At 43.5% G+C, this 15,604-nt stretch overlaps 1 protein-coding gene across 4 annotated transcripts in view; it reads left to right on the plus strand.

The window, feature by feature from the left end:
• LOC110490567 (ankyrin repeat and sterile alpha motif domain-containing protein 1B) overlaps nucleotides 1–15,604 on the plus strand; it is a 358,461-nt gene that overhangs the window by 220,907 nt on the left and 121,950 nt on the right. For all 4 annotated transcript variants that reach the window (XM_036944931.1, XM_036944932.1, XM_036944930.1 and 1 more), the window contains exon 14: nucleotides 1,955–2,144. In XM_036944931.1, coding sequence (XP_036800826.1) covers nucleotides 1,955–2,144 — 190 coding nt within the window. The remainder of the gene's footprint in view (nucleotides 1–1,954; nucleotides 2,145–15,604) is intronic.

The following is a 15,604-nucleotide window of genomic DNA, read 5'->3' on the forward strand; positions in this document are numbered from 1 at the left end:
ATTCTCAAAGGCAGCCTGATCTGCGTCCTCTTTTCCTCCGTCATTTCTTCACACAAATGACGGGGATTTGGGCCTGTTCCCGGGAGAGCCTTATATCTTTCTTGTCGGACTCGTTAAAGGAAAAATCTTCTTCCAGTTCACGGTGAGTCATCCCAGTTCTGATGTCCAGAAGTTATTTTCGGTCATAAGAGGCGGTAGCAGCAACATTATGTACAAAATAAGTAAAAAACTAAGTTAAAAACAAACAAAATTGCTCAATTGGTTACCGGCATGTAAAACTTCAGCCATCCTCTTCGGTGCCATTACATTATGCTCATTTCAAGTCCTGTCACAACCTCTTAGTTGGGATTAGGTCTGGACTTTGACTAGGCCATTCCAAAACTTCAAATGTTTCTTTTTAGCCATTTTCATGTGACTTGATTGTTTGTTTTGTATCATTGTCTTGCTGCATGACCCAGCTGCACTTCAGCTTCAGCTCACCGACGGATGGCCTGACGTTCTCCTGTAGAATTCTCTGATACACAGCAGAATTCATGGTTCTTTCTATTAAAGCAAGTCATCTAGGTCCTGAGGCAGCAAAGCATCCCCAAACCATCACACAACACCACCATGCTTGACCGTTGGTATAAGGTTCTTAATGTGGAATGCAGTGTTTGGTTTTCACCAGGCATCATGGGACCCATGTTGACCAAAAAGTTATGCTTTTGAATCACCCGTCCATAGAACATTCTTCCAAGAGTATTGATGATCATCCAAGGGCTTCCGGGTACTTTTTGGCAATCTTGAGTCAACTTTTTGGATGAGATGGGTTTTTTGTAAAGTCAGGTTCCGTTTATCTAATAATATGTTTTAGTTAAAGATCAGATAACATTCAGTATCGAAAATATGGAAAAATAGAGAAAATCAGAAAGATGGGCAAATACTTTTTCACAGCACTGTACATTATGTCAGCATCTCCCTATGGATTACCATGCTACCTGACACTGCCCCTCTCACCGTACTCTGACTATTCCCTATTGGCCTCAAGTAAAACTATCTCATTCCCCATTGGCCCTGTACGCCGCCTGTCACTCTGATCACTTCTCGTTGATGTATTGCACCCTAACTCTCTATAGGATAGTGATGCTTCTGTTGTGTTCCCCTTTGGCCCACTGTCCCCTGGTAGGAAGGGATGTCTTTGGAAGACATCCATCGCTATCTTTCTCTCCCCCCTCTCTCCCCGTCAACCTCTACCTGTCTCTCTGTCTGTGTGTCACTGTCCCAGAACTTTTAGTCCCCTGATGTGGCGTTGTCTTAACAACCTGCCACATCGACCCCTTCCTCTTACTCTCAGTAATAAACCTTGAGTTCTTGCAGACACACTGGCCTGCGTTTTGTGTATAAGATGTTAGTGTGAACAGTAATCTAGAGCAGCAGTAGTTATTCTGCTGGCTGTAAATGGTGTGTTGTGTAAAGCGTCTGTATCTATGTCTGCATTACAGCTTTCACTCTCTCACTACACTTGTTTTCCTTCTCTGGAATTCCGTGTGTGTGTGTGTGTGTGTGTGTGTGTGTGTGTGTGTGTGTGCGCACACATGTAGGTGTTGTACAGTTATTGTGAAGTCATGCAAACACTCCTTGAAAAATACACACACACACACACACACACACACACACACACACAGGCAGGCTAATGAGTGTGTTGTGAGAGGAAGTGGAGATAATCCTCACTTAATGAATCCTGTGTTCTTTTCCAAGAGTCCTGCTCCTCCAGTGCACAGCTCACGGGGTACTTTCACATGTCCCTCTATATTGAACAAAAAACATACTGGAATTCTCAGCGTCACACCAGTGAATTGCAGCACAGTACTGAATTCTTATGTGGCAAAAGTTACACACACAATCACAATACTTAGCCACATCTGCTAACATTGCCTTTGTTCTCCTCTCTCGCCCTCTCCATTTCTCCCTCCAGCCCAAACAGCGGACCTCCCTCTCCTCCTCCCTGGATGTCCAGAACCAGAGGCCAGTCAACCACAGCTGTGATCCCTCCGAGGTGAGCTCGTCCCTGGGCTACGCCAGCTTCAGCACCAGCCCCCCTGCCAGCCCGCCAGTCAGCCCCAACCAGGACTCACCTGGCTCCAACGACGACTGCCCCCCCACAGGTACCCAAGGGACAGATTTTGGACATAGCATGACTTGTAGAGAATGAGGGATCATGTCAGCTCCATTTAGATAGCTTTTGTAGCTTTTAATTGGACAAATACTGGAAACAGCCAATTAGCCCCTATGAAATTGTCTTTTCCCTAGAGATTTTCACTCTTTGGGAATTTTTATCCATCTTCTTCCTTCCTATTCCCTTTGCGTGTAGTGGATCTGGACGTTTCCATCTGGACACAATTTTCTAGTCTTTATTTCATTTATTCGCATTTTACCTCTAGGCCTTTTTCTCTTTTTCTCTCTGGCGTCCTCATTCACGGAGACCTTGAAGGGAGAGGGAGGGATGACACCTCGGCGATAGATTGATTCTGTCTGGCTTTTGTGACACCTGAAATCAGCCAGAGGTAACTCAGCTGTAGATAAGGTCTGGATCAGTGTCGTTCTTCATGCAATATCATTCTCTGGTCCTACCATCTTACATAGGTGTCATCCAAAGTCAAACCGACCTCTGCCCTCTATCCACCTCTTGCAGGTGTTCTTGTAGATCTGAGAGGAATGGAAAGATGTAACGTAAGAAATATTGAACCAACCTCACCTTGCCCTCCAACTGGTGGGAATGTAATGTTATTGTTTAGTCCTGTCCAGTCATTTCAGATCTACTGTACACAAACAGTGCTGTGCTGCGTGCGTGCATCGGTGACTGTGTGCGTGTGCGAGCGTGTGTGTGTGTGCATGTGTGATGTTGCTTTCAATAGCAGCTCAAACATAGAACATGTGAGAATGATTAATAGCCATTGAATTCTACCGTGCAAATACTGTATACTATGCGTCATAGGGAAATAATGCACGCTCTAGAATAACCTTCAAGCCAATCAGAAACAAGTATTCAACAATGCCATGGCACAGAATGAGCTCATGTAATAAGCTAACCTCACCTGAGTTTAAAAGACCATCCTCAGGTGTAGCAATTAGTTATCAATAGAATCAAGACATTCCTACTTCAAAGCACCCGCTGTAAGTCTTGCAGCACACACACACACACACACACACACACACACACACACACACACACACACACACACACACAGACACTTAACACCCTTCCCCCCGGCCGTGGGCAACGGCGTCTAGCCTGTGTGTGTGACTTTATTCTCTATTTCCTGTGTGTCGCAGTGATGATTACCAGGTGACGTGGCTGTCACCCACCCACATCTCAACAGAGAGGAGACAGGGGGAGAGATAAGGAGAGGTGACTAGAGGAGAGAGTAGAAGAGAGGAGAACAGTATGTCCTTCTCTTTCTCCATAGTTGTATTCAGAGAGAGAGAGAGACCATGATCAAGTGTGTGTATGTGAAACAGAGGTGATTATCAGGCATGTGTGTGTATCATGTCTCATTTGGTTATTTATGAAGAAGCAGATCAGAGGCTAGCTGCACATCCCTGGCTGTGACCCCACTTTCCCATGGTGTCTCAGGGGACATTTCCATTTCACAACCCACACTCATACAGGTTATCCAGTTGTACATGCAGTTAAAGGTGCAATATACAGAAATCGCTCTGTCATTTCCTGGTTACAAAAATGTGAATAGTTCACCTACTACCCGTTTATGTGACAAAACAAGCAATGCTGAGAGGGTGTAGAGAAGCATTGTATCATATAAACCACTGTGAAATATCTTTTCAATAACCACAAATATTTTTTTTTCCGTTTGTTTGAAGCCAAAAGTAAAAGACGCAAAATGAAAACTTATGAATGGGAAGCATAGAAATAGAACAGATCAACCACTTTTTAGATTTGCTTTCAATTTTGTTTATTTATTTTTTATTTAATCTTTATTTAACGAGGCAAGTCCGTTAAGAACAAATTCTTATTTTCAATGACGTCCTACCTGGAAACAGTGGGTTAACTGCCTTGTTCAGGGGCAGAACAACAGATTTTTACCTTGTCAGCTTGGTGATTCGATCTAGCAACCAACTGGCCCAACGCTCTAAACCCATTCAATGAGAATGACAGATCTATAACTAACTTTTCTATTTGAATTTGGTCGGGTTGCCCAAAAAGTGATACATTGCAGCTTTAAGCAGAACAAATATAAGCCACCTTTTATTACCACAGATACAGTCACATACACTCGCACACACACACACACGAATGTGAAAACATGCGCGCGCACACTCCATTTCCACTATTCGACAGACACCAGCAAACATGGCTGGCACATCAAATCTGATACATCACAACGTGCCACCAGAGAAACAACTGTCTATCTCATTCTCTCTCTCGTCCTCTCTTTCGCCAGCATCCCTCTATCCGTCAACAGCCCCCAGGTCCAACTCCAGGAATAGATCTGCGCCCATTTTCCTTCTTTTTTTATGAATGTTCCTCCTCTCCCCTCCTGCTCTCTATTTATTAGCTTTATAAGGTCCCTTGTGTTGTTGCCGTGGCAACAGCAAGCACATGAGGCTTATACATTTACAGCTGGATACATCAAGTGGAGAGCGAGAGATGGAGAGAGATCGGGGAAGCGAGAGAGGAGGGGAGCATTATCGAAGAGGAGAGAGGGAATAAGTGAAAGAGAATGGAAAAAAAGAGCGAGTATGAGGAGAGAGATTGTGAGAAAAAGAGATAGAAACTACAGCAGAAGTGGGAGGGAAGGGGGAGAGAGAAAGCCAGAGTGAGACAGAGGTAAATACATTTTTCCGCCCAACCGTAAAATGTCTCCTTCCTACCTTCCTGCCTCCATCCCTCTCTCATTTTTCAAAAGCTCTCCTGTGCTAGCCAAACAGCGGCTCAACGCTGGATCAACACTGACCAAACATTTACACAACGTCCCCTGTGCTACAGGGTAGGTGTAAGCCACCTGCGTGGGTGGGCTGCAGAAAGGTGGCTATTTATAGCGGGAGTAGCATTAGCATCTGTAGGTGGTAGAGTGGATGTTTCAGAAGAACCTTTATGTAACGTTTTGCTAGTTTTGCTGTGGCAGGCAGAGATGTTCCCTCTGGCATGTCAACACTGCAGTACCATTCCAGCAGCAGGTGACTGCAGCAGCCTTAGTGTGTGTGTGCGCACTTTCCTGTGCAAGCCTGGATGTGTTTTCTTTTGACAGAAGGACAACAGTAACATACGGTACAGCAGTGGTCTTAAACTTCATTTACTTTTTTCCACCACAATGTCAGGTAAACAGGATGTAAATCAACTGTGTACACAGGAAGTGCTGTAATGTAAATATGAAGTCTACAGTGGTGTGGTTGATTGCTGTCTTATTTTAGAACACCTACAACTGCCCCTCCTTCTTTCTTAAAGATTCCTTACTTCCTTTCTTATGCCCTTCCTTCCTTTCTTACGCCCTTCCTTGAGTTAATCACACACACACACACACAAACAAACACAGACTCACACACAAATTCAGCAACCACACACACAAGCACAGACACACATGGCCGTGGCCCCACTCTCCGAGGGTGTCTCGGGGGAGTTGGGATATGCAAAAAACACATTTCCATTTCACACCTCGCACTCGTACAGGTTACCCAGTTGTACATGCAGCGAAACAGGACAAATAACTATAAGAAGTCACGGGGGCAGCAGGGACTCCAAAGACCACCATTAATCCTGGACACACACCATTAATCCTTTTGGTCCCTTGTGGCTCTTTTATCCTCTGTGCGTGTGTGTTCGTGCATGTATGTACGAGTATGTATGTTTGTGCATGACTCCATCTCGGCCTGTACACCATGTTCTGAACAGACCGGAATAGACCAGTATTTTATGGGACTTTGATTGTCCTCACTTATATTCAATTATATGACTGCCCCTCCAATTGTCACCACACTCTACCTCTGTCTGCTGTGTGGCTAGGTGTAGAAAATCACACATTGTACACCTCCTTTGAATGAGGCAGTCAATTCAAGGTACACTTTACAAGATGACATCATCACAGACAACAGACCAGAACATTAGCAGAATGAAAATCTGACCAAGACTGACGCTATTGGCTTTCTCCAATAGGGGCGTATCTCAACGAGGAAGATGGGTGTGAATTCTGTGGATGTGAGTGAGCACCAAGGAAGAGAGAGCCCCCAGCTAGCACCAAGGAAGAGAGAGCCCCCAGCTAGCACCAAGGAAGAGAGATCCCCCAGCTATCACCAAGGAAGAGAGAGCCCCCAGCTAGCACCAAGGCAGAGAGAGCCCCCAGCTAGCACCAAGGCAGAGAGAGCCCCCAGCTAGCACCAAGGCAGAGAGAGCCCCCAGCTAGCACCAAGGAAGAGAGAGCCCCCAGCTAGCACCAAGGAAGAGAGAGCCCCCAGCTAGCACCAAGGAAGAGAGAGCCCCCAGCTAGCACCAAGGAAGAGAGAGCCCCCAGCTAGCACCAAGGAAGAGAGAGCCCCAGCTAGCACCAAGGAAGAGAGAGCCCCCAGCTAGCACCAAGGCAGAGAGAGCCCCCAGCTAGCACCAAGGCAGTAATAAAGCAGTGCTGTTATCTCCCACTGAGATTTTAATGAAGAGTTTTATTATAGAGAACCAGACCCTTTTTGATCACACGTTCTCTCTAAAGAAACGTTTGTTTTGTCAAGCTGCGCTTCCCGCACCTTTTTCTGCTCTGTCCATGATTTTGTAATTACAATAAGCAGGGTTCTGATTGGTCTATAGCATGTGTGTGTATTTGGGGCTGTTGTATGGATTCATTCATTCCTAGACTCTAACTGACCTGCCTGTCTGCCCCTCATTTCAACATCTCATTTTGATTTACATTTGGTTGAGTTGTCAACTAACGTGAATTACACGTGAAATCAACAAGAAGAATTCACCATGTCATTGGATTTAGGATTTAGAAGTTAGGTGAAAAAAAGAGGAAGTTCCCTTACGTTGATGCCTCTTTGCAAATCCAATCAGTTTTCCACGTTGATTAAATGTCATCACATTGAATTTTGTTTGTTGAAATGACGTGGAAACAGCGTTGAGTCAACCAGTTTTTGCCTAATGGGTCTCTTCTTCTTCCCTCTATCTTTCTCTCCCACATGTATTGAGGAACAAAAGAGGACTCTGTCGTTCTCTCTCTTTTGTCTTTCTGTAATCTTCCTCTGAGGTCTTTTTATGGACTGACTGACTCCAGGTTATGGTGACTCATGTCTAGAGCCTCTGACAGTTGAACAGAATAGAGGGCAGTTCAGTAGAGTAGAGAGGAATGGAACTTTTCCACAGAGGACATTCCAACCCCTTCACACATCTCAAACCATCAGGCAACGCTAGAGGTTTTCTATGCTAATCAACACATGGCTAACCAACGCATGGCTAACCAACGCATGGCTAACCAACGCATGGCTAACCAACGCATGGCTAACCAACGCATGGCTAACCAACGCATGGCTAACCAACGCATGGCAAAGATCTTGTAGAGAAAAACAACAGTCGTCGAACTGCACTAACTCAAATATATTTGGGTAGATATGTATAGAACGCAATAGTATAGAACAAAACAATGTACGGCCGGACAGGGCAGGTTAAGGTAGAAACGATTTAAAACCAACTTACGGAGAATAGAATAGCAGTCCGTCTGTGACGGCCCAACATTCCTCTATGATGTTGTGGTACACATAGCTCTCTGTCTCCCCTTGAGGCACTGTCAGTGGATGGTTTAATTGAATGCTTAATGAACATTGGCCGGGCCCAGCAGTGTCATTAAGAGACTCCACTGATAACCTTTAAACCACCAATGGGAAGGCATTGCACAGAACCCACACATGTTATCTTCAGGGCACACACACATTCCCATATGCATGTACAGGGTCTTCAGAAAGTATTCACACCCCTTGATTTTTCCACATTTTTCTAAATAAGTTCAGGAGTAAAATTGTACTTAACAAGTCACATATGAAGTTGCATTGACTCACTCTGTGTACAATAATAGTGTTTAACATGATTTGTGAATGTCTACCTCAGCTCTGTACCCCACACATACAATTATCTGTAAGGTCCCTCAGTCAAGCAGTGAATTTCAAACACAGATTCTACCACAAAGACCAAGGCGGCTTTCCAATGCCTCGCAACCTATTGGTAAATGGGTCCAAAAAAATACATCAGAAATTGAATATCCCTTTGAGCATGTTATTAATTACACTTTGGGGGCTGTATCACTACACCCAGTCACTACAAAGATACAGACGTCCTTCCTAACTCAGTTGCCGGAAAGGAAGGAAACGGCTCAGGGATTTCACCATGAGGCCAATGGGGACTTTAAAACAGTTAGAGGTTAATGGCTCTGATAGGAGAAAACTGAGGATGGATCAACAACATTGTAAATACTCTACAATACTAACCTAATTGACAGAGTGAAAAGAATGAAGCCTGTACAGAATAAAAATATTCCAAAACATGCATCCTGTTTGCAACATGGCATTAAGTAATACTTCAAAAACGCTCCAATTTTCAAGCATAGTGGTGGGTGCTTCATGTTATGGGTATGATTGTAATCATTAACAATGGGGGAGTTTTCTTGATGAAACATAATGGAGATAAGTGCAGGCAAAACCTGTTTCAGTTTCAGTCTGCTTTCCACCAGATACTGGGAGATGAATTCACCTTTCAGCAGGACGATAACCTAAGCCACAAGGCCAACTCTACACTTTTGCTTAGTTACTTACCAAAAAGAAAGTGAATGTTCCTGAGTGGCCAAGTTACAAATGTTGACTTAAATCTTCTGAAAATCTATGGAGAGACTTAAAAATGTTTGTCTAGCAATGATCGGCAACCAATTTAACAGTGATTGAAGAATTTTGAAAAGAATGTTGCACAATCCAGGTGTGGAAAGCTCTCAGAGCTGTAATCGCTGCCAAAGGTGCTTCTACAAAGTATTGACTCAGGGGTGTGAATACTTATGTAAATGAGATGTTTCTGTATTTCATTTTCAATACATTTTCTAAAATTAAAAAATAAATGTTTTCACTTTGTCATTATGTGCTATTGTGTGTAGATGGGTGAGGAAACCATTTTATTTAATCCATTTTGAATTCAGGCCATAACACAACAAAATGTGGAATAAGTCAAGGGGAATGAATACTTTCTGAAGGCACTGTATACAATGTACAAACTGTATTCTAGTCATTGAACACTGGTCACTTTAATAATGTTTACATACAAAACACGCCTTTATGTGTGTATAAGGTTGAAGTCAAAGTTCATATACTGTCACGTTCGATGAAAGGATCAGACCAAGGCGCAGCGTGGTATGCGTACATTCTCTTTATTAAAAGAATGAACACCAAACAAACTAACAAAATAACAAACGAAACGTGAAGCTATACAATATAGTGCTTACAGGCAACTACACATAGTCAAGATCCCACACTAGAAAGTGGGAAAAAGGGCTACCTAAATATGATCCTCAATCAGAGACAACGATAAACAGCTGTCTCTGATTGGGAACCATATCAGGCCAACATAGATATACAAAAACCCCTAGACATACACAAAATTAGAGTACCCACCCTAGTCACATCCTGACCAAAATACATAGAAAACAGAGATATCTATATATTTATATATATACCAGTCTCTGAAATTGCTCATTCTTATATTTCTTCATTTTTCTGTCATAAGTGTATTTTATTTGTATTTTTATTCACTGAGCTACAGGATGTGTTTGTGTTTGAAAGAGAGAGTGTGTGTCTGGTGTGGCAATGTAATATTAATTGTCTCTTTTACATCATTCCCCCAAAAATCGAACTCCTGTTCCTTATATCGCTCGACCACAAAACGGGTTACCCACTGCCAGTGGGAGATAACCTGGTTGCCGTGGTGATATCCCAGCATACATAGAGCAGGAATGAAAGTGTGAATTCAATATCTCCTCACAGTCCCTGTCTAGATCGATTCTCATGGCTATCACACATGAAAGAATGTAGCCTACACAACAACCAGAGTCTACTTTCATCTTTCTTCTCCCCCCTGAGGTGACTGGTGCAGCTATGGAAGACCTGTTTACACCTGTTAGCGAGATGCTAGCACTTTAAATGGAAGATATGAATTGCTTTTAGCATGTAACACTAGAACTTTGTTGCAGGCTAGGTTATGGCTTTTAAATGTTTCTAGCTAAGGCACTAGCTCTGGGCACTAACAAAAGCATCAGAGCTCAGATAAGACCAAGGGATTCCTGCTACATTAGCAGAAGTCTCTCACTTAGAAGACCTTTTTACATCAAGTAGTTTGTTAGTGTAGCATTAGCCTAGCACCATTAGCCAAACGCCTTTAGCCTAGCACCATTAGCCTAGCGCCATTAGCCTAGCACCATTAGCCTAGCGCCTTTAGCCTAGCACCACCAGAAATCATAATTCATAAAGCAGCCAGACAGGCCCCTTTCATCTAAAGGATGACAGACACGTCTGATATTGCTCTGTAGTTTTTAATAAGCTCAACGAGTCGCCGCGCCCGAGATGATAGAAAAATAAACAAGATTGTATCAGATGTTGTCGTCATCCCCCCCTAGACAGGATAACACCCCAATGTATTAGAAATGTAATGAAATTGAGCATGTGCATGTCTACCGGTATGTGCATGCATGTCTGGGGTTTTCTCTATGGACTGACAGAACTCATATTGTGTTGATTTTTTTGTTTTAGAAAATGTATTTTGAAAAAACCTTGATCAATTGGTCAGTTTCATTCCATGGTGAAGAGTCAGTGTATCAGTCTTGTAGCACAGTCACAGTTCTAGAAACAGCCAAAACTGTTCGGAGAATCAACTGGAGTTTTGGTCACTGCAATCTTTTTGTGATTATGGGAGTTGTGATTGTGGGTATATTGGTCATTGCTGCTGACTTGCACCAAAGACTCAATGTTCCCTCTTAGACTACACTGAGAATACTGCCTTTCTACTGCTATAATACTTTCCTATCGTGCTCGTGTTCTCTCTCTCTCTCTCTCTCTCTCTCTCTCTCTCTCTCTCTCTCTCTCTCTCTCTCTCTCTCTCTCTCTCTCTCTCTCTCTCTCTCTCTCTCTCTCTCTCTCTATCTCTCTCTCTCTCTCTCTCTCTCTCTCATACTCTCTTTATATCTGTCTGTCTCTACCCCCTGCCCCCTTGTGATTGGTCAGTCTCCACCCCCTGCCATCTTGTGATCTGTCACTTAGTTCCCCCATTTTCTCCCTCCTTTCTCTCTCTGTCTCTCTCTCTCCCTCCTGTCTCTCTCTCTCTCTCCCTCCTGTCTCTCTCTGTCTCTCCCTCCTTCCAGCCCAGTGTATCTCTCAGAGTAATGGAGGTCTATACTTGGCAGGAAACGGGTGGCTGCTCAGTACGGAGCAGTAAACATTTGTTAACAAGCAATTAAACGTGTCCTCTTTAATCCCGCTGCGGGCGGGGGCGTGCAATCGCTCACAACACCTGCCCAGGACGGAGGAGAAAAGTGAGGGACGAGGGCAGAACAGGAAGAGAGAGGAGAAAAGTGAGGGAAGAGGGCAGAACAGGAAGAGAGAGGAGAAAAGTGAGGGAAGAGGGCAGAACAGGAAGAGAGCGGAGAAAGGCGAGGGAAGAGGGCAGGACAGAAAGAGAGAGGAGAAAGGTGAGGGAAGAGGGCAGGACAGGAAGAGAGAGGAGAAAAGGGCATTCTCTCGCCCTATCAGGTCTCAGACTAGGTGTGCACTTGTAAGACTGGGTGTGCATTTGTAAGACTGGGTGTGCATTTGTAAGACTGGGTGTGCACTTGTAAGACTGGGTGTGCCCTTGTAAGACTGGGTGTGCCCTTGTAAGACTGGGTGTGCCCTTGTAAGACTGGGTGTGCCCTTGCAAGACTGGGTGTGCCCTTGTAAGACTGGGTGTGCCCTTGTAAGACTGGGTGTGCACTTGTAAGACTGGGTGTGCCCTTGTAAGACTGGGTGTGCACTTGTAAGACTGGGTGTGCACTTGTAAGACTGGGTGTGCCCTTGTAAGACTGGGTGTGCCCTTGTAAGACTGGGTGTGCCCTTGTAAGACTGGGTGTGCCCTTGTAAGACTGGGTGTGCCCTTGTAAGACTGGGTGTGCCCTTGTAAGACTGGGTGTGCCCTTGTAAGACTGGGTGTGCCCTTGTAAGACTGGGTGTGCCCTTGTAAGACTGGGTGTGCCCTTGTAAGACTGGGTGTGCCCTTGTAAGACTGGGTGTGCCCTTGTAAGCATATTTCAGTCGTTTGAGTCAGTATGTGAAGCCAGGTAGTAGCAAGGTTTGACAGTAATGCCATAACAGATGGACAGTTGACAGTATGGATTAACTGCTGCCTAGTCCACGCAAGGAGGTGACCTGAGGTAAGACACACACACACAGAGGACAAAATAAAGAGAGAGAGATTTGTCTGTCCAAGTTGAGGTCTCTCTCTCCTTCATCTGACTCATGCTATGTTTATATGGATGGATCATTTTTGATTCAGGGCTGAACAGTAGTTTTCTCCTCTCTTCCCTACGTGTGTGGATCGTTCTACTTTACCTCCGTTCACCTCCGCTGTTCTTTCTTTCTAGATAAATTGTTACCCATCTCTCTCTCTCTCTCGCGCTCTCGCTCTCTCTCTCTCTCTCTCTCTCTCTCTCTCTCTCTCTCTCAAAATTCAATATAAGGGGCTTTCTTGGCATGGGAAAGATATGTTTACATTGCCGAAGCATCTGAAATAAATAATGAACAAAAGTGAAATGAACAGTAAACATTACACTCATATTATGTATATATACAGTGTTGTAACGATGTGCAAATAGTTAAGTACAAAGGGAAATAAATAAACATAAATATGGGTTGTATTTACAATGGTGTTTGTTCTTCACTGGTTGCCCTTTTCTTGTGGAACTGTGGTATTTCAACCAATAGATATGGGAGTTCAAATCAAAATTGGATTTGTTTTCGAATTCTTTATAGGTCATTGCAATCTGAGGGTGTCTCTAATATGGTCATACATTGGGCAGGAGGTTTGGAAGTGCAGCTCAGTTTCCACCTCATTTTGTGGGCAGTGTGCACATAGCCTGTCTTTTCTTGAGAGCCAGGTCGGCCTATAGTGGCCTTTCTCAATAGCAAGGCTATGCTCACTGAGTCAAAGATTTCCTTAATTTTGGGTCAGTCACAGTGGTCAGGTATTCTGACGCTGTGTACTCTCTGTGTAGGGCCAAATAGCATTCTAGTTTGCTCTGTTTTTTTGTTAATTCTTTCCAATGTGTCAAGTAATTATCTTTTTGTTTTCTCATGATTTGGTTGAGTCTAATTGTGTCGCTGTCCTGGGGGTCTGTTTGTGAACAGATTGTAGAATTCAACGACTCTTTTCTGGATTTTGATAATTAGCAAGGATCGGCCTAATTCTGCTTTGCATGCATTATTTGGTGTTTTGCGTTGTACACAGAGGATAATTTTGCAGAAACATGCATGCAGAGTCTCAATTTGATATTTGTCAAATTTTTGCGAATTTGTGTTTGGTGAGCGGACCCCAGACCTCACAACCATAAAGGACCATGTGTTCTATAACTAATTGAAGTATTTTTAGCCAGATCCTAATAGGTATGTTCGAATTTGATGTTCATTTTGATGGCGTAGAAGGCCCTTCTCTCAGATCGTTCACAGCTTTGTGGAAGTTACTTCTGGCGCTGATGTTTAGGCTGAGGTATATATCGTTTTTTGTGTGCTCTAGGCCACGGTGTCTAGATGGAATTTGTATTCGTGGTCCTGGTAACTGGACCTTTTTTGGAACACCATTATTTTGGTCTTACTGAGATTTACTGTCAGGGCCCAGGTCTGACAGAATGTGTGCAGAAGATCTAGGTGCTGCTGTAGGCCCTCCTTGTTTGGGGACAGAAGCACCTGATCATCGGCAAACCATAGACATTTGACTTCAGATTCTAGTAGGGTGAGGCAGGGTACTGCAGACTGTTCTAGTGTCCTCGCCAATTTGTTGATATATCTGATAAAGAGGGTGGGGCTCAAGCTGCATTCCTGTTTGACCCCACGGCCCTCTGGAAATAAATGTGTTATTCATGCCATATTTAGTCAAAAGGTGTTTTGAAATCAACAAAGCATTAGAAGACTTTGCCTTTGTTTTGGTTTGTTTGTTTGTCAATTAGGGAGTCCAGGGGGAATATGTGGTCTGTCGTATGGTAATTTGGGAAAAAGCCTATTTGACATTTGCTCAGTACATTGTTTTCACTGAGGATATGTACGAGTCTGCTGTTAATGATAATGCAGAGTATTTTCCAAAGGTTGCTATTGATGCATATCCCACTGTAATTATTGGGGTTAAATGCGTGTCTACTTTCGTGGATTGGGGTGATTAGTCCTTGCTTCCACATATTAGGGAAGGTGCCAGAGCTGAGGATGATGTTAAAGAGTTTAAGTATAGCCATTTGGAATTTGTGGTCTGTATATTTTATTATTTAGGATACCATCACCCCCACAGGCCGTTTTGGGTTGGAGGGTTTGTATTTTGTCCTGTAGTTCATTCAATGTAATTGGAGAATCCAGTGGGTTCTGGTAGTCTTTAATAGATGATTCTAAGATCTGTATTTGATCATGTATTTGGTTTTGCTGTTAGTTCTTTGTTATAGAGGCAAAAAGATTGGAGAAGTATTTTACCCATACATCTCCGTTTTGGATAGATAACTCTTCAAGTTGTTTGTTTAGTGTGTTCCAATTTTCCAGAAGTGGTTAGATTCTATGGATTCTTCAATTACATTGACCTGTTCCTTCTTTTTCCGTAGTGTATTTTTTCTCGCGCTCGCTCTGTCTGTCTGTCTGTCTGTCGTCTTCCTTATCTGTCTCTGTCTGTGTCTGTCGTCTTCCTTATCTCTCTCCCACTTTAATTGTTTTCTCTCGCTCTCTCTCTTGCTCTTTGAGTGTTAGTGATGTGATGCTTATCAATGGAGGGGCTTGTACACAGTCTTAACACACTCTGACAACACCCAGGGAGAGAGAGCATTGCCCACTGAGGCACACAGATTCGCACACACAAACTGCTGCTCTTTCTCTCTCACTCTCTCTCTCTGTCTTTCTGTCTCTCTCTCACTCTCTCTCTCTCTCACTCTCTCACTCTGTTTCTCTCTGTCTCTCTGTCTCACTCTCTCTCTGTCTCACTCTCTCTCTGTCTCACTCTCTCTCTGTCTCTCTCTCTCTGTTTCTATCTCTCTCTGCCTCTGTCTCTCTCTTTCTCTCTGTCTCGGTCTCTCTCGCTCTGTCTCTGTATACTGTATATATACAGTGCATTCTAAAAGTATTCAGACCCCTTGACTTTTTCCACATTTTGTTACGTTACCACCTTATTCTAAAATGTATTAGAATATTGATTAGAATTGCTATGAGACTTGAAATTGAGCTCAGGTGCATCCTTTTTCCATTGGTCATCCTTGAGATGTTTTTACAACATGATTAGAGTCCACATGTGGTAAATTCAATTGATTGAACATGATTTAAAAAGGCACACATCTGTCTATATAAGGTCCCACAGTTGACAGGGCATGTCAGAGCAAAAACCAAGCCA

Source organism: Oncorhynchus mykiss, chromosome 15 (assembly GCF_013265735.2).
Source record: "Oncorhynchus mykiss isolate Arlee chromosome 15, USDA_OmykA_1.1, whole genome shotgun sequence".
In the NCBI taxonomy this organism is placed as follows: Eukaryota; Metazoa; Chordata; class Actinopteri; order Salmoniformes; family Salmonidae; genus Oncorhynchus; species Oncorhynchus mykiss.